The 19,636-nt window shown below is 37.9% G+C and overlaps 1 protein-coding gene across 1 annotated transcript in view; it reads right to left on the bottom strand.

The window, feature by feature from the left end:
- STAB1 (stabilin 1) overlaps nt 1-19,636 on the bottom strand; it is a 1,127,460-nt gene that overhangs the window by 234,819 nt on the left and 873,005 nt on the right. The window contains exons 48-52 of the mRNA XM_053721023.1: nt 16,351-16,497; nt 15,332-15,469; nt 13,478-13,537; nt 11,036-11,212; nt 1,797-1,883 (exon numbers count right to left, since the gene is read on the bottom strand). Of these exons, the coding sequence (XP_053576998.1) occupies nt 1,797-1,883; nt 11,036-11,212; nt 13,478-13,537; nt 15,332-15,469; nt 16,351-16,497 (609 nt within the window). The remainder of the gene's footprint in view (nt 1-1,796; nt 1,884-11,035; nt 11,213-13,477; nt 13,538-15,331; nt 15,470-16,350; nt 16,498-19,636) is intronic.

The following is a 19,636-nucleotide window of genomic DNA, read 5'->3' as shown; positions in this document are numbered from 1 at the left end:
GCTTTGTTCTCTTGGTATTCTTAGTTGAAAGCTTAACCTAGGAGGTTCATATTCTAATTTCTTAGACCATGAAGCCCACCTCTTTCAGATTGCATTTTAACAGTTTTTCACCACTAGAGGGTGTTAGTTCACGTATTTCATATAGATAACACTGTGCTCGTGCACGAGAAGTTATCTGGGAGCAGGCACTGATTGGCTAGACTGCAAGTCTGTCAAAAGAACTGAAAAAAGGGGCAGTTTGCAGAGGCTTAGATACAAGATAATCACAGAGGTTAAAAGTATATTATTATAACTGTGTTGGTTATGCAAAACTGGGAAATGGGTAATAAAGGGATTATCTATCTTTTAAAACAATAAAAATTCTGGTGTAGACTGTCCCTTTAATGTTCAAACTGTTGGCAACAAAACTGAGTACACCCCTAAGTGGAGATGTCCAAATTGGGCCCAATTAGCCATTTTCCCTCCCTGGTGTCATGTGACTTGTTAGTGTTACAAGGTCTCAGGTGTGAATGGGGAGCAGGTGTGTTACATTTGTGTTATTGCTCTCACACACTTTCATACTGGTCAATAGAAGTTCAACATGGCACCTCATGGCAAAGAACTCTCTGAGTATCTGAAAAAAATAATTGTTGCTCTATATAAAGATGGCCTAGGCTATAAGAAGATTGCCAAGACCCTGAAACTGAGCTGCAGCATAGTGGGCAAGACCATACAGCAGTTTCACAGGACAGGTTCCACTCAGAACAGGCCTCGCCATGGTCGAACAAAGAAGTTGAGTGCACATGCTCAGCGTCATATCCAGATGTTGTCGTTGGGAAATAGACATATGAGTGCGGCCAGCATTGCTGCAGAGGTTGAAGGGGTGGGGGGTCAGCCTGTCAGTGATCAGACCATATGCCGCAACACTGCATCAAATTGGTCTGTAAGGCTGTCGTCCCAGAAGGAAGCCTCTTCTAAAGATGATGCACAAGACAAGCAGACTAACTACATGGATCACTGGAACCATGTCCTGTGGTCCGATGAGACCAAGATAAACTTATTTGGTTCAGATGGTGTCAAGCGTGTGTGGCGGCAACCCGTTGAGGAGTACGAATACAAGTGTGTCTTGCCTACAGTCAAGCATGGTGGTGGGAGTGTCATGGTCTGGGCCTGCATGAGTGCTGCCAGCACTGGGGAGCTACAGTTCAGTGAAGGAACCATGAATGCCAACATGTACTGTGACATACTGAAGCAGAGCATGATCCCCTCCCTTCAGAGACTGGGCCACAGGGCAGTATTACAACATGATAACAACCCCAAACACACCTCCAAGGCAACCACTGCCTTGCTAAAGAAGCTGAGGGTAAAGGTGATGGACTGGCCAAATATGTCTCCCTATTGAGCATCTGTGGGGCATCATCAAATGGAAGGTGGGGAAGCACAAGTTCTCTAACATCCACCAGCTCCGTGATGTCATCATGGAGGAGTGGAAGAGGACTCCAGTGGCAACCTGTGAAGCTCTGGTGAGCTCCATGCGTTCGGGTTTGTGCAAGAGTAACTTCTATGGGGGAATAAGTGAACGCACACATGATAAACTAAGTTCATCTTTATGCGCTCGTCGGCTTAGCGCAAGAGCGAAAACAGTTTCCTTTCAACTCATAATATGAGCGCAACCTGAGGAGCGCAAAAAGCTTACTTCTAGCACAAATATTGCTCGAGCGGGAGTGTTAATTAGCCCACTACTTGTAATACGGCCCTCAGTAAGGTATTTACACTTAAAAATCAAACAGAACAAAATATATAAATTGGATACTTACAATGTTCTTTTTGCTGCACTCAAATGATATGGTTGATCCATGCATTGTTCTTATTGAATTTGCTTGAGGAAGATTTGCTGCAATTAGCTAATTAAATAAAAAAAATAGACAATAAATATAAAAAATATCTCCAAGTCCCATCAACATATACTTAACATCTAAGCATAGCTACCATCTATTATATTTAAATAACCACAAAAGGTTGGGCCCAATGGTAAAAACTTGACAGCATGGAGGGAATTTATGTAAATTCTTTGGGGTAGCATTATATCGCAATGTCGGTGTCTCTTTTTATGTCCAAAACCCTGCATAGCAAGATAAACAGCTCTCAAGCAGTGTTCCCTCTAAAGCCAGTTTTGTGTGTTACCCAGCAGTGAAACAGTTAAGAGAACTATACTTTGCAATCTGCATTGTGCAGTTTGTTAATTGCAGGGTGCTGTTTACCTAATTAACTATTTCATGCTGGGCCGCACATAAAATGGCCTTAGAGGGAACACCGATTTTAAACTAACATTTCTAAAATTGAGGGATATCACAGTACTGATTAAATGTCTTATATAATCTCACTAGAATTTTTTTTTAATAAAAAACATTTTTTTTTCTTAATAAAAGTGTTGGCTTACCTATTTGGGTCTAATCTTGCATTGTATTTTTTCTTAATTATTTGATGCCATATTGCTTTCAACAACATTTTTATATTAGGTCTTTGTTTTATAATCCAAAAAGATATATCTTCTAGATAGAATAATTATAGCTTTATTTTTTTTTTATCTTGTATTGAAACCTTTATGAGTATTTAATACAGAATTTCAGTCAATCTTTTTTTCCATTAAACACTGCAAAACTAAAAAGTGTCACAAAACACATAAAAATACATGATTTATATTTCCCATCTTTATATAACCCCTTGGGTTTAAGTCCTGGGCTTCTCTCTGCCGCAATCTCACTAAAAATAGTGAGATTGCGCTATTTCTGCATGCCCCACGAGCGGGGCACTGCAGAAATAGAGTTGCCGAGGTACCGATGGAGAGAGGGTCACTCTGTGCCCCTCTCTGCATCGGACAGTGGTGGTGCCGATCATTGGTGGGTGGGAGGCTAAGGAGGGAGGCGGGTGGGTAGCCCATCGCTGGAGGGGGCGGGAAGAGGGCAGGAGCGGGTGGGAGCTACTAGGACTCCTCATCAGTACCCTAACGTCCCTAACATGTTTCGCCTGAACGGCTTTTGTAAAGGGACCCTTAGGCTACCAATTAATGTATGGATGGATTGTGGTGTTGCGAGTATGTTTTAGACTGCTGGTTTAACGCACCTATTGTTAGTTATACAGTCGTTAACCTACCGCAAATCAGGTAATGAATCACCTGTAACTTTCTTATATAATTATTAACTAACACAATCTCTGACTTGGGTGGCAGCTACATTTTAGCCAGCATTAGTACTTTAGTTACTAGAGCTGCTATTAATATCATGGTTGCTGCTGGGAAAAAAAAACATCATGAATCATGGAGTCAGTAACATGGATAGGATTATGGATAATACATATTACATAACAACTATATATATATATATATATATAGTTTAATTTAGCTGAACCCTTCAACCGTTGTTACTAATTATTCCCCCCAATTGTCTATTCTGCCACACAGCTGGAAGTTGTACATTTTCAGTACACCAACTGACACACCCCACTGAACCCTTTGAGTGCTGTACATGTAGTCTTTCTCAAAAGTAGGTCTCTCCACCTCTCTTGATATCTTTGTAAGAGGGTCAGAGAGCTGTTTTGGGGGATCAGGGACGTTTTTGGAGGTAAGGGGAGATACTACCCTGCAGAAAATATATTTAAAAAAAACAACAAAACATTTTTATACTGGCAGACTTTCTGTCAGTACTTAAAGGGACATGAAACCCACATTTTTTCTTTCATGATTTAGAAAGAGAATGCAATTTTAAACATCTTTCTAATTTACTTTTATTATCTCATTTGTTTTATTCTCTTGATATTCTTTGCTGAAAAGCATATCTAGATATGCTTAGTAGCTGCTGATTGGTTGCTGCACATAGAAGCCTTGTGTGATTGGCTCACCCATGTGCATTGCTTTTTCTTCAACTAAGGATATCTAAAAAATAAAGCAAAATAAATAATAGAAGTAAATTGTAATGTTGTTTAAATTTATATTCTCTATCTGAATCATGAAAGAAATATTTTGGGTTTAGTGGCCCTTTAAGATGGGGGTAACGTTTGGGGGGTGGGGGAAGGGAAGAGAGCTGTTTGAGAGGGGTCAGGGAGGGATCTGGGGTGGGATGTGTCAGGCGGGAGGCTGATCTCTACACTAAAGCTAAAATTAACCCTACAAGTAACCTAATTAACCCCTTCACTGCTGGGCATAATACAAGTGTGATGCGCATATGCATTTAGCGGCCTTCTAATTACCAAAAAGCAATGCCAAAGCCATATATGTCTGATATTTCTGAACAAAGGGGATCCCAGAGAAGCATTTACAACCATTTATGCCATGATTGCACAAGCTGTTTGTAAATAATTTCAGCGAGAAACCTAAAATTGTGAAAAAGTTAACAAATTTTTTTATTTGATGGCATGTGGCGGTGAAATGGTGGCATGAAATATACCAAAATGGGCCTAGATCAATACTTTGGGTTGTCTACTAAAAAAATATATAAAGTTTTTATAGGTAAATATAAAAAAGGCTCTATTTCTGTTTAAATGTAGTGATGGTAAAAATGCTAAAAATGCTCTGGTCTTTTGGGGAAGTTTAGTTTTTGTCTGAAATGCCCGGGATAATCTACAAATATCAGAGAACAGAGACCTCTCATACCTGTTGGAAAGCTATTACTATTTGTAATACTATGAGGGGTTGATTCCAATCTTTCTGAAATTCTTGTTCCTTATAAAAAAACAGGATTGGCTGTTTTTTTTTATCCAAACAATCACAATCTTTCTGAGACAAACATACTTAAAGGTTGATAACTACCATGATATTCTATCTCCATTTCCCCATAACAGCACAGGAAGAAAACCTAATTTAGTAAGAAGTACCACCTTATCAGCATGAAAAATAAGATAAGGAGAATAATACTGCAAAGCTGAGAGTTCCGAGACTCTCCGAGCAGAAGAAATAGCAACAACAAACAAACCATTCCAAGATAACAACTTAATATATATGGAATGCATAGGCTTAAACGGAGCCTGCTGTAAAACTTTAAGAACAAGGTTAAAGCTCCAAGGAGGAGAAACCAACTTAAACACAGGCCTGATTCTGATCAGTGCCTGACAAAAAGATTGCACGTCTGGCAAAATCGCCAGACGCTTATGAAACAAAATAGGCAAAGCAGAAATCTGACCCTTCCGAGTACTTGCTGACAAACCATTCTCCAGACCTTCCTGGAGAAAAGACGGAATCCTGACCTTACTCCAAGAGTAGCCCTTTTATTCACACCAATAAAGATATATACGCCATATCTTATGGTAAATCCTTCTAGTAACAGGCTTTCGAGCCTGAATCATGGTCTCAATGATTGCCTCAGAAAAAACATGCTTAGACAAATCTAAGTGTTCAATCTCGAAACAGTCAGCTTCAGAGAAACGAGGTTTGGATGAAGGAATAGACCCTGAGTTAGAAGGTCCTTCCGCAGAGACAACCTCCAAGGTGGAAAAGATGACATCTTCACTAGGTCTGCAAACCAGATCTATCAGTGCGGCCTGCGGATCTCTTGACCTTGAACCGTACCTTGGAAACTTGGCATTCTTCCGAGACGCCATCAGATCCAAATCTGGCATCCCCCATTTGAGGGTTAACCAGGAGAACACCTCCGGATGGAGAGCCCCCTCCCCAGGATGAAATGTCTGGCTGCTCAGGAAGTCCGCTTCCCAGTTTTCCACTGCTGAATGTGAACGGCAGATAGACAGCAATTGTGAGCTTCCGCCCACTGAACAATCAGAGCCACCTCCTTCATGGCTAAGGACCTCCGAGTTCCTCCCTGGTGGTTGATGTAAGCCACTGAGGAGATTTTGTCTGACTGGAACCTGATTAACTGGGCTAAGGACCACTGAGTCTATCCATCAGAGCATTGTCCCAGAATGCTCCCCAGCCCAACAGGCTGGCGCCCGTGGTCACTATAAAGAAAGTTCTCCGGAAGCATATGCCTTGAGAAAGATGCCCCTGAGAAAGCCACCATGTGAGAGAGTCTCTAGATGACTGATCTAGATCTATCCTCTGAGACAGATCCGCATGATCCCCGTTCCATAGACTGAGCATGCAAAACTCAGAGCTCTCAAATGGAATCGAGCAAAGGGAATGATGTCCATTAAAGTGACCATGAGACCAATTACCCCCATACAATGAGTAACTGATGCCTAACAGTAGGCTGCAGAAAGAGGCAAAAGGAAAACATCTTTGATTTTCTGACCTCTGTCAGAAATATTTCCCTAGATAGGGAGACTATTATGGTCTCCAATAAAACCACCCTTGTAGCTGGAACAAGGGAACTCTTTCCCAGATTCACTTACCATCCATGGGAACGTGAAAAAACAACACTATCTCTGAATGAGAGATTGCTTGTTGAAAATATGGCGCCTGAACCAATATGACGTCCAGGTAGGTCGCCACTGCAATGCCTCGAGACCTGATCACTGCCAAGAGAGCCCCCAGAACTTAGAGAAGATTCTGGTAACTGAGGCAAGGCCAAACGGAAGAGCCACAAACTGAAAGAGTTTGACTAGAAAGGCGAATCTGATGAACTTGATGATCCCTGTGGATAGGAACATGAATATACGCCTCCTTCAGGTCTATGGTCGTCATGCTGACCCTCTTGCACCAAGGGAAGCATGGAACAAATGGTCTCCATTTTGAAGGATGCTAATCTGAGAAACTTGATGAGACACTTTAGGTCTAAACAAGGACAGATTGGAATACAAGAACTGGAATAACCACTCTCAGTGAGGAAACATCCTGTACACATTTCAAGAATGCCTCTCTCTTTACCTGATCTGCAGATAAACATGAGAGGTGGAATCTGCCCCTAGGAGGAAAGTTATGAATTCTATTTATAACCCTGAGATACTGTGTCCACATCCAAAAGGATCTGGGACAACTCCCATCCAAGCTTGATAAAACAGAGCAAGTCTGCCCCCCACTTAATCCGATCCCGGATCGGGGGCAAACCCTTCATGCTGATTTAGACTCAGCTGCGGGTTTCTTTGAATGCTTCCCCTTGCTCCAAGACTGATTGGGTTTCCAAGAAAACTTGGTCTGTTCCTGCTTGGAAGAGAACGAGGAAGACTGTCCTTTGAAGTTACAAAACAAATGAAAATTACTCTGACGTCCTTAAGGTCTATTTTTCTTGTCTTATGGTAGAAAAGACCCTTTTCCACCAGTAAAATCAGAATTAATTTCTGCCAGACCATGTCCAAACAAGGTCTCACTCTTGTAAGAAAGCGCCAGAAGCTTGGACGAAACATCAGCTGACCAAGATTTTAGACACAACGTCCCACGGGCTAACACAGCGAAGCCAGACATCTTGGCTCCCAGTCTTTTTAGACAAGGCATTGCACCAAAAAGATGCAGCACTTGACACAGTGGCAATAAAAAAACTGCAATTTTCCATAGAAAACCTAGATGATCAATAAGCTTCCTGCTTCATTGTCCATGGATCTATAAAGGAGCAGCTATCCTCCATAGGGATCGAAATTCTCTGAGCCATAGTAGAAAAAGTACCTGCTACTTAAGGCACTGTGCATTTAATGGAATCAGAGACAGGAAAAAAAAATGTTAAAAGACAGGAGACAGGTATCCCTAGCTTCTCCTAGTCCTGTGAAAAATCTCCATAGCACGTCTGATCAAGTTTGCAAAACTTCCAAGGGTTGACAACGACAGGAATATCAGTGTCGTCCAAGTAGCCAAAACCTCCTTTAACAACACACAAGGTGTTCAAGCATACATCTGAAGGTTACCACTTCAGTATCAGATGAAGGAATTATAATGTCCGAATCTAAGATTTCACCCTCAGAGGCTACCAATGTATTCTCCTCATTAGACTAATGAGGAATGACAACCTGAGTGGCAACAGATAGTAAGGTTTCTGTCCTATCTGAATCTCTTATGTCACTTTTGCGTCTTCCCTCTAACATAGGAAAATCAGATAATGCCGCAGATATCACTAAAAATACCTGGACAGCAATTTCTGCATGCAAATAAGCTCCTCCAGGAGATTGATAGGAACCGCAGGGCACTGCATGTGACATCATTAAGGCTTGGGACTTTTGAGAAGAAAGCTGTGGCATTGCCTGAACAGCATCATCCTGGGAGACAACAGGCTCATAGCTATCTTGACATGCAATATGTCTGGATAACCATGTAGTACAGAGGTACTTAGCAAATAAATATGTGCATTTAAATGATATCATGAGAGATACCATACCCTAAAGATTAGATTAATCTGGCCTATTCAGGGTTTGAACCCAGGTTCCCCACTTCCTACTCAGTAGATTTCCACTATACTAAATGTGGGTATTGGATGTTACCTCCCCCAGACCAAGCATCAATTTAGCAAATTTATTGAAAAAAATAAACATCTAAATTTCTATAAGGACCACTGTCGCTTCAAGAGAAAATGCTAGCTCCCACAGTAAGTGAAACGCGGAGCCTCTGACGCTCAGTCTGACTGAGGAGAACACCAGAATGAGTAAACAGTAAAAGGAGAGAGTACGAGTCACACTGAGAGCCGAAACCTTCTATACAAGTCGGCATAGTAATAGTGTTGCTCTGCTTGAGCACTGAAAAGCAGAAGAGACGCATCACGTAGCTTCTCCTATTCCTCTCACAGAAAGTGCGCAGCTAAGTAACAAGGCGGGCCAAAAAACTCTGCCGCTCAGCTTGACTGAACTCAAAGTGAAAACAGCATCAAAGTTCCTGTCACCCGCAATGTCTGAAAAAACACAATAGTGCAGCAGACCATAATAACATATAAATGTTAGTTCCCAGTGCAGGACCTTAGTTCCCTGTGCAGGACGAACATAAAATACAGAATACCTTTGCATCTTATAATGTAACAGAAAATGCTCCTAAAATTTAGCCCAATATAAAAAATCATTGCACAATGAAATATCACATATGAGGAAGAATTAATTAACAATGGGTATAATTAACCCCTAAGGAACCTCTACATGAGCCATAATAAAGATAATCAGGGTATACTATTATTTATGAAGGATTAACCCTTAGTCTCCCTGTCACTCACAGTACCCGCTCCCTGCCATAAGCAATCCTGCTTGTATCACAGGAATTAAACCCCTCAGTGCAGCTCCTTCTGTTTAGTGCCAGCGTTTTTTAACAAATAACAAAATGGCACTTACCTACACCTCTGGCTGTCCAGCAGGAGGACAGCTCACCCGGCATGAGAGGAAGCCACTCCTCACAGAGACCTTTAAAAATAAAAAAAGACAGAGTAAACCTATTCTGGCTTTGTACATAAGGACAGCAACCTGTTAAGAAAGCGCAGTGAGGCCACCCTCACAAGTTCCTAACTGCTTGAAAGCTACCCTACTGAAGAGACTGACGTGGAGTACAGCTAAACCCTTTACAGAAGAAAGATCAGAGCAATCCTACTTTGGCTTTCAAAATAATAAACTCTTGAATGAAGCAAATCTTATTCAGACACCAAAACTTCACCTCCTCCTTGCACCGAAGGCAAAGAGAATGACTGGGGATTGTGGGAAGGGAAGTGACATTTAACAGCTTTGCTGGGGTGCTCTTTGCCTCCTCCTGCTGGCCAGGAGTGGTATTCCCAACAGTAATTGATGATTCTGTGGACTCACCATATATTAGGAAAGAAACCTTGTTTTCTGTTTTGGCGAGATTTCAAAACACAATTTTTTGGATTTCTGTTTTCAGTAAAAACCAGTACAAACTATCTTGGTTGCTATTACACAAGACAGAATGGCAAACAGATAAATCCTGATCACAAACACATAATTACAACAAGTAATCCTGTTTAAGAAGGTCATAGTACTGTATATAACAATCACAAAGCTTGAGGTATGAAATAAAAAGTAAGATTTTAAGAACATTATTGACACAATTTCTAGATTTTTTTGTTTTCTTGAGTTTTTTTGTTAGTTGTACAAGATATCACGTATATATCTATTAAATGCATATACACATCTAAATTTCTATCCGACAAACTACCATTGGACTACTACAATAGTGATAAAAAAAGGTTTAATGAATCTAGAACATATCTTCATATATACATTTAAAATGAAATCTGTTGCCATTTTAGAATGTATTTAACATGTACAAGATAATATAATTATTCCAAATCATCATCAATTTCAAAAAGGCCAGTTTTGCATTTTATTAAGTGCCTTTGGCTGTTGAATTCTATGGGCTCCATTTATGAAGCATCAGATGCTGCTTCGGAGTCCCATCATTTAATGTCCGCCTGATACAGAAGTTAAGAAGCAGCAGTCGTATGGGGTTAGGTGGTGGATAGAAATCCTCCCGAACCGATACAATCGGGATAATTGACGGTCCCTGCTATCGGCCAATTGGCCACTAGTGAGCAGGGGGCGGCATCACCAAAAATGCTTGTGCAGCGTATGCTGTCGGCTTTTACCGAGGTCGAGTGGACATGATTCACTACAGTGAATGATGTCCGCTCGACCATTGTTAAATCTACCCCTATGTGTCCATTTTGTAGTCTCCAAAGTTGGTGTTATCCATGCATCATTAGGGTGACTTTTTCAACATCTGTTCCGTGGTCACTTACTCACTCAACTCTAGCTTATTTAGCTTCTTAGCCCATGTGCAAATTTCTACCCATAAGGCTTCAGCATTATCACTTGTAAGACGATATTATTTATCTTTTCTCCTCTGCTTTGGCCACATAGTTACCAATATAAATGTGCTCCTCCACTGATCAAGCAATCACTGTGCAGCAAGTAGGAAGGTTGCGTTTCTGAATGCACTCCAGCTTTTCTAAGGGGGCTGGAATAACTATGATGTTCAGATTTAAATTACAGGTTAGATGGACAAAATAAATAATGGAAACTCAATGCAAATGTGTTTAACTAGGCAAAATTAAGCCTTTAGTTTACAGAAATCAAGCCCAAGTCAAATGTTGTCTTAAGAACAGTTTTCTTTACCTCTATTGAATAAAGCTATACAGCAACAAAAAAATATATTAGAAAAATAAAGCATAATACAAATTCTGTTTTATTGATTTACCTTTGTATCCCTAATAATATGAACTTTGAGATAGGCCTCAAGTTTATCCCTGTGAGAAGAGTGATATAACCAGTTCCTCCTCTCCTCAGGTAGGGAATTGAAGGCTTCATCTGTAGGCCACAACATTGTAAAAGGTTGATGGATTTTTAGATTTAACAAGGACAGCAAATTAGAATCCTAGGGGAAAGAAATATATGAATGGTCCCAGTTATGATAAATAAAACAAATTCAAATCTATCACACATAAAAAAAGGGGCGCAAAACACCTTGCAATTACAATTCATTTCTGCTAACATTTTAAAACAAAATAACCCCTTGTTTGCTGCAATTGTTTTTCAATATTTAAACTCCACCCTCACGTATTATCCAGTATTTGTAGGAGCCAGTTATGGCCTACTTCTGCAGAAGACAAGGCTAGTCATGTAAGTACTAGAGTTGAAAAACAGTGTCTCTATGCAAGAGGAGCATGTAACTATGGCAAACTAACTTCATTGATTTTGTTTTATATATATATATATATATATATATATATATATATATATATATATATATATATATATATTAGAGTGTAAACCCTGGATGACCCCCTTGTCCATGGTGTAATCACCCTTAAAGGACAGTATACTGTAAAATAGTTTTTCCCTTAATGTGTTTCCAATTACTTTTTTTACCAGCTGCAGATTATAAAATGTATCAGATATCTCATCGCTTAAACTCCACTTGATTTTTACTGATGGTAAATCATAGCGTTTGTAAAACGTTTGGATTAAATCATATTCCTTTTATTGGAGAACTAGATTATGGACGTAGTATTTTTAAAAACTAATTTTTAGATTTGGAGAGTTCCATTTTCCCATAGATATCTCCTTCTCTACACTCATTAATGAGATTGTCAAATGTGGAGCAAATTTCCCCAAAGGGATCTCAGAACTATGATGAAAATAATCCCAGATTTAAAAACAGTATACCTATATTTTATAGCAGTTGTGATATGTGATATTAACAAAAAAGTCTATAACACCCCCCCCCCCCCCCATTCCAATGCATCAGAAGAAATTCCAAAAATATTGTTTAATAGCTGGGGATTTTTTATGATTTTCACCCTATTTTAATAAAAAAAACAACATAGAAGTTAAAGGGACAGTCAAGTCCAAAATAAACTTTCATGGTTCAAATAGGGCATGTCATTTTAAACAACTTTCCAATTTACTATTATCACCAATTTTGCTTTGTTCTCTTGGTATTCTTAGTTAAAAGCTAAATCTAGGTAGGCGCATATGCTAATTTATTAGATCTTGAAGGCTGCCTCTAATCTGAATGCATTTTGACCACTAGAGGGCGTTAGTTCATGTGTGTCATATAGATTATATTGAGCTCACGCACGTGAAGTTACCTAGGAGTAAGCACTGATTGGCTAAAATGCAAGTCTGTCAAAAGAACTGAAATAAGAAGGCAGTTTGCAGAGGCTTAGATACAAGGTAATAACAGAGGTAAAAAGTGTATTATTATAACTGTGTTGGTTATGCAAAACTGGGGAATGTGTAATAAAGGGATTATCTATCTTTTTAAACAACAAACATTCTGGTGTTGACTGTCCCTTTAAAGTAAAGGTAAAGTACGAGCAAACACTATGCTGCATTTAAATAAGCTATTAAAACTGATGACACTTTCATTCATTACTTGCCTTTAAAGGGATGTAACAGGCAAATATTGATATTTTGGCATTGTATAGGTATTTTAAAAAACAATATTAATTATATAAGACTTTATCTACTATATCAGCTATTTTCCAAGCCAGCTCAGTAATGGAACCCCTTTAGTGCCTCAACAGTATTACCAGGACTTCAAAATAGATTTTGTAGGAGCTTAGAACCCTTTGATTCCAAGATAAAATGCTAATTTAAAGGGACATTCTAGTCAAAATTTAAATGCACATAAATGAATCACATCTTTGAATGGAAACATATTTGTAATATAAATGTATTACCAAAAATGTTTCTAGTAAGAGTTATCACTGCTTTAGTGTTAGCATTTTTCTCTGCATGTGTATGTGAAGCAAAGCTAGATATTCTCCGTGCACCAGCATTTTAAATACTGCAGCTGCTGAGAGCACCAGTGGGGCTTGTATCATGTCAGCAATTAACAAACTGTGTCATTAGCAGAGGGAACAAGCACCTTAGACTCGCTGAGCAAGGGCTGTGTTTATAATGCACTTTTGAAATGGCTATAACTTTAATTAGAAGCGTTTTTCTAATACATGTATATTACAAAAATACTTCTATTGAAAACTGAAATGCATCCATGTGGATTTAAATTTTGGCTGGAATGTCCCTTTAAGTGTGTCAGTGCCTCATCAAAACCACAACCTCAAACATTCTAAATCTGTGATCTGTAACTGTACAAGTATAACTGCTGCCTTGCTGGAACACCTGTTAAGCTTACCTTTAGGAGTTTGATAAACATGGAGTACCCATATATCTCTGCAGCTTCAGTAATATTTAACTGTGAAAAAGAATGATAAGTATGTCATGCATAACATTAATGTCAATCAGCATAGCATATTTTCAATGTTATTTTATTTTTATTTTTTTATTTTTTTAAATAAACTTTATTATGACAAATATGCTTGGACAATGCACATCCCACTTCAGAGTGCAATTTGAAAAATACATTAACGTGATAAACAGATCACGAATTACAGGAATTTCACTCTCATACAACAATGACGACACAAGTGCAAATGTATACACATAAATAAGGGTAAGTTACGTGTGACATCCATGTGATATGCAGATCACAAAGAAAGAAAACATCTTTAATGCTCATGATCTTTTTTCCATATATAAACTATTGACAAACAGTGCAAGAAGCAAGATCAACCATCAACTAGATTTAAAATCTGGAAATATAGGTTATTATACCAGGTTCACACAGAGAGGCAGGAAAAAAAAGACACGACACCTCCTCATATTTAAGTAATTTGTAATCATGTTAACCCTTTCATGACAGGGTCAGTTTGTCTACATCTGAACAACATTTCCGATGTAGACAAATTGAAATCCTGCAATCGTGCGATTTCAGTTATGGGATTGGGTCAGGGGGGCGTTCCTATGACGCTAGGCATGCCCTCCAGACCGCGATCACATCCAGGAAGCGCTGTTGGCTTCAGGACAGCCAAACGGCTAGGACGTTCTATTCCGTCCCAACGGTACTAAAGCCCAGCACGGTTAGAACGGAATAGAACATCATAACAGCATTAAAAGGTTAATTAGAGATATGAAACCCAAATGCATTTTTTGGTTCAGCACCTGGGTAGCACTGGCTGATTAGTGGCTAAATGTAGCTACCAATCAGCAAGCGCTAAACAGCTTCTGAACCAAAAAATGGGCCAGTTCCTAAGCTTACATTCCTGCTTTGTCAAAAAAATACAAAGAGAATGAAGAAAATTTGATAATAGAAGTAAATTGGAAAGTTGTTTAAAATTGAATGCTCTATATGAATCATAAAAGAAAAAAATTGGGTTTCATATCCCTTTAATGAAAATTATTGAGGGTAAAACAATATGGTGGGATACAAACAGTGAAACATTCATTACAGTCAAGCAGCTGGTGCAAGAATTTGACCTAATTTTATGTAAGCTTAATTAGTTCAGTTATATTTGAATGGTGTTAAATATATGTTGCAACACAAAAACAAGTTAAAGTGCAATAAAACATGTTGAGATCTGTGCATATCCTAAAAGGGCTAATTAAGTAAAAAAAATTTGCATTAAAAAATATTTTAAAATTGCTGGCAAGTATTTAAATAGTTTTAAAAAATAAGCAAAATTATTTAAATAGCCATGATGTCTGGAGCAGTCTGCTCCACCCCCTTATCAGTGTTTAGACACAGGCATTTTATTTCAACTGAGTTCACAGCTTCTAGGCATGCTCCAGCAGATAATCACTGTGCACTTTTGCATTCTAGCAAAGCAACAGTAGATATAGATACAGCCATAGAAGGAAATGTGTGGGGGGAGTTAGAGCTGTACAATTCGGAAACTTAAAAGAAAGGGTTAATGGTGAGGCACTGCAGTATACATTTGCAGGTAAAATAATTAAAGTACATATTATTACATTTTGCCTCTATCCCAACTTGTTTTATGTCCTTTTAAGTACAACATAAATAGATTGTCCCTCTTAGCCAATCCCCCTTTTTGAAGATGGATGTATCTTGCTAGGAATTTGTATATATAAAGAATGGAATTAAACAAAAACTGTCCTGAAAATGATTTAAAATAATATATAAAAATCTTACCTCCGCTTGCTTTTCTGATGTTTTTGTATTATTTTTAATCTCTGGAACTAGAATATTTTCGATTAAATGAATAACACCATTAGTTGCGATTAAGTCACTTTGGGTGATTTTAATTAAATCATTTAAATATACACCATCCTGAAAACAAAGAGCAAATTACTTAGTTAGGTAATGTTATCATTATTAATATCTAGCTATCTATCTCTCTGTCTATCTATCTATCTATCTATCTATCTATCTATCTATCTATCTATCTCTCTTTCTATCTATCTCTCTATCCATCCATATATCTATATATCTCTCTCTCATCCATCATCTATCTATCCATCATCTATCATCTATCTATCTATCTATCTATCTATCTATCTATCTATCTATCTCTCTATATCTATTTTACAGCTATATACACATATATATATATATATATATATATGTTTTTTTTATCCATCTGTGCATCCATCTATCTATATCTATTTTGCAACTATATCTATTTATAGCTGTTTCTTTATCCAGTAGGCTATCAGTCCATCCACCAACCCACAATTTATCTATCTATCTATGTATCTATCTCTGTCTGCCTGCCTGCAGATATCTATCTATCTATCTATCTATCATCTACCTCTCTATATCTATTTTGCAGCTATATATACATATATATACACATATAGTCCATCCACCAATCCATCAATATGTTCATCTATCTATCTATATCTATTTGGCAACTATATCTATTTATATCTGTTTCTTTATCCATCGGTGCATCCATACGGCTATCAGTCCATACACCAATCCATCAATCTGTACATCTATCTATATCTATTTTGCAACTATATCTATTTATAGCTTTATCCAGTAGGCTATCAGTCCATCCACCAACCCACAATTTATCTATCTATCTATGTATCTATCTCTGTCTGCCTGCCTGCAGATATCTATCTATCTACACACAGAGTCATGCATAAAACTAGCTTATATAGTCTACAACAAAAAAAATGATTTATGATTATATATAGACTTACGGCCTTTGATGACACATTAAGAATTCCACCTGATAATGTTGTTAATGAGGTTTGTTCTGCAAGGTCACTAAGTAGCAACTGCTGACATCCAACCATATGATAGCGTAGCAAGTTCTTTAAATATTTTGTATTCCTCCATTCTTTAATCTGACAGATAATTTCAAGCACGTTTTAGTATGTTATATGCAGAAAAAAACACACAACTAGAGATAGGTTGATACCACAATTCTTTGATAATCAATACTGTTACTTTTCTTGAGCTTCAGTACTCAACACTAAACTCCCACAGCTTAAAATGTACATATATTAAAAGAAAAAAAAAGAAAAAAAGAGATCAAATCTAACATTTAAATACTGAAACTAACATTCAAATGTTTTAGTAAAATATCTAAGTATTTGATAAAGGGTATGAAAATATAAAAAATATTGAGGACCCAAATTTAGGAGCTGATTGCATCATATGTGTTGCGCTAACAGAGCTATGAGCTACTACCCTACCTCCAGCACTTCCTCATCTAGCAGCAAGATAATATAAACGTTTTAGTAATATTGTAGTGAAAATATGTGATATTATTTGTAATGTACTATATACCATGTGACCAGTGATATCATTCATGACCAGTGATGTAATTTCTAATTAATTATATTCAACTAGATTACTAGTCTTGCATTATGAGTAAAAAAGCAGCGTTAAGCCTCATAACGCTGCTTTTTTACTACCGCTGGTATTACGAGTCTTGCAGATCTAGGGGCACCGCACACTTTTTTGGCCTTACCGCAAATCAACTTACGCAAATTGCGTATAGTCTATTTTCAATGGGACTTCCATAGCGCCGGTATTACAAGCTTGTCCTGGGAGGCCAAAAAGTGAGCGGTACACCCTATCCCGTCAAGATTCGTACCGCATTTTAAAGTCCGTAGTTATGAGTTTTACACAACAAAGCTGTAGCATAAAACTCATAATTAAAGTGCTAAAAAGTACACTAACACCCATAAACTACCTATTAACCCCTAAACCGAGGCCCTCCCGCATCGCAAATACTATTATAAAATTATTAACCCCTAATCTGCCGCTCCCGACATCGCCGCCACTATAATAAACATATTAACCCCTAAACCGCCGTACTTCCGCCTCGCAAATATTAGTTAAATATTATTAACCCCTAATCTGCTGTCCCTAACATCGCCGCCACCTACCTACATTTATTAACCCCTAAACTGCCGCCCCCAACGTCGCCGCCACTATACTAAATTTATTAACCCATAAATCTAAGTCTAACCCTAACCCTAACACCCCCTAACTTAAATATAATTAAAATAAATCTAAATAAAACTTACTATTAATAACTAAATAATTCCTATTTAAAAATAAATACTTACCTGTAAAATAAACCCTAAGCTAGCAACAATATAACTAATAGTTACATTGTAGCTAGCTTAGGGTTTATTTTTATTTTACAGGCAAGTTTGTATTTATTTTAACTAAGTAGAATAGTTACTAAATAGTTATTAACTATTTACTAACTACCTAGCTAAAATAAATACAAATTTACCTGTAAAATAAAACCTAACCTAAGTTACACTAACACCTAACACTACGCTATAATTAAATAAATTACCTAAATTAAATACAATTAAAAAAATTAAATTAAAGAAAATAAAAAACAAATTACAAGATATTTAAACTAATTACACCTAATGTCATAGCCCTATCAAAATAAAAAAGCCCCCCAAAATAAAAAAAACCTAGCCTAAACTAAACTACCAATAGCCCTTAAAAGGGCCTTTTGCGGGGCATTGCCCCAAAGAAATGAGCTCTTTTACCTGAAAAAAATACAAACAACCCCCCCAACAGTAAAACCCACCACCCACACAACCAACCCCCCAAATAGAACCCTAACTAAAAAAACCTAAGCTCCCCATTGCCCTGAAAAGGGCATTTGGATGGGCATTGCCCTTAAAATGGCATTTAGCTCTATTGCGGCCTAAAGCCCTAACCTAAAAATAAAACCCATCCAGACGGCATCTTCTATCTTCATCCATCCGGCGCGTTCCAATCAGCCAATAGAATGCAACCTCAATCCTATTGGCTGATTGGATCAGCCAATAGGATTAAAGTTCAATCCTATTGGCTGATTGCATCAGCCAATAGGATTTTTTCAACCTTAATTCCGATTGGCTGATAGAATTCTATCAGCCAATCGGAATCTAAGGGACGCCATCCTGGATGACATCACTTAAAGGAACCTTCATTCGTCGGGTAGTCGTCGGAAGAGGATGCTCCACGTCGGATGTCTTGAAGATGGACCCGCTTCGCACCGGATGGATAAAGATAGAAGATGCCGTCTGGATGAAAACTTCTGCCCGTCTGGAGGACCACTTCTCCCGGCTTGGATGAAGACTTCTCCCGGCTTCGTTGAGGATGGATGTCGGATCTTCAAAACTGTAAGTGGATCTTCAGGGGTTAGTGTTTTTTTAAGGGTTTATTGGGTGGGTTTTATTTTTAGGTAAGGGCTTTGGGCCGCAATAGAGCTAAATGCCCTTTTAAGGGCAATGCCCATCCAAATGCCCTTTTCAGGGCAATGGGAAACTTAGGTTTTTTTAGTTAGGGTTTTATTTGAGGGTTGGTTGTGTGGGTGGTGGGTTTTACTGTTGGGGGGGTTGTTTGTATTTTTTTTTCAGGTAAAAGAGCTGATTTCTTTGGGGCAATGCCCTGCAAAAGGCCCTTTTAAGGGCTATTGGTAGTTTAGTTTGGGTTAGTTTTTTTATTTTGGGGGCTTTTTTATTCTGATAGGGCTATTAGATTAGGTGTAATTAGTTTAAATATCTTGTAATTTGTTTTTTATTTTCTGTATTTTAGTGTTTGTCTTTTTTGGTAATTTAGCTAATTGTATTTAATTTAGGTAATTTATTTAATTGTAGTGTAGTGTTAGGTGTTAGTGTAACTTAGCTTAGGTTTTATTTTACAGGTAAATTTGTATTTATTTTAGCTAGGTAGTAATAAACCCTAAGCTAGCTACAATGTAACTATTAGTTATATTGTTGCTAGCTTAGGGTTTATTTTACAGGTAAGTATTTATTTTTAAATAGGAATTATTTAGTTATTAATAATAGGTTTTATTTAAATTTATTTTAATTATATTTAAGTTAGGGGGTGTTAGGGTTAGGGTTAGACTTAGATTTAGGGGTTAATAAATTTAGTATAGTGGTGGCGACGTTGGGGGAGGCAGATTAGGGGTTAATAAATGTAGGTAGGTGGCAGCGATGTTAGGGGTGGCAGATTAGG

Source organism: Bombina bombina, chromosome 7, assembly GCF_027579735.1.
Source record: "Bombina bombina isolate aBomBom1 chromosome 7, aBomBom1.pri, whole genome shotgun sequence".
NCBI classification, from domain to species: domain Eukaryota; kingdom Metazoa; phylum Chordata; class Amphibia; order Anura; family Bombinatoridae; genus Bombina; species Bombina bombina.
The sequence above is the reverse complement of the archived record's forward strand: the minus strand, read 5'-3'. Positions and strand labels throughout refer to the sequence as shown.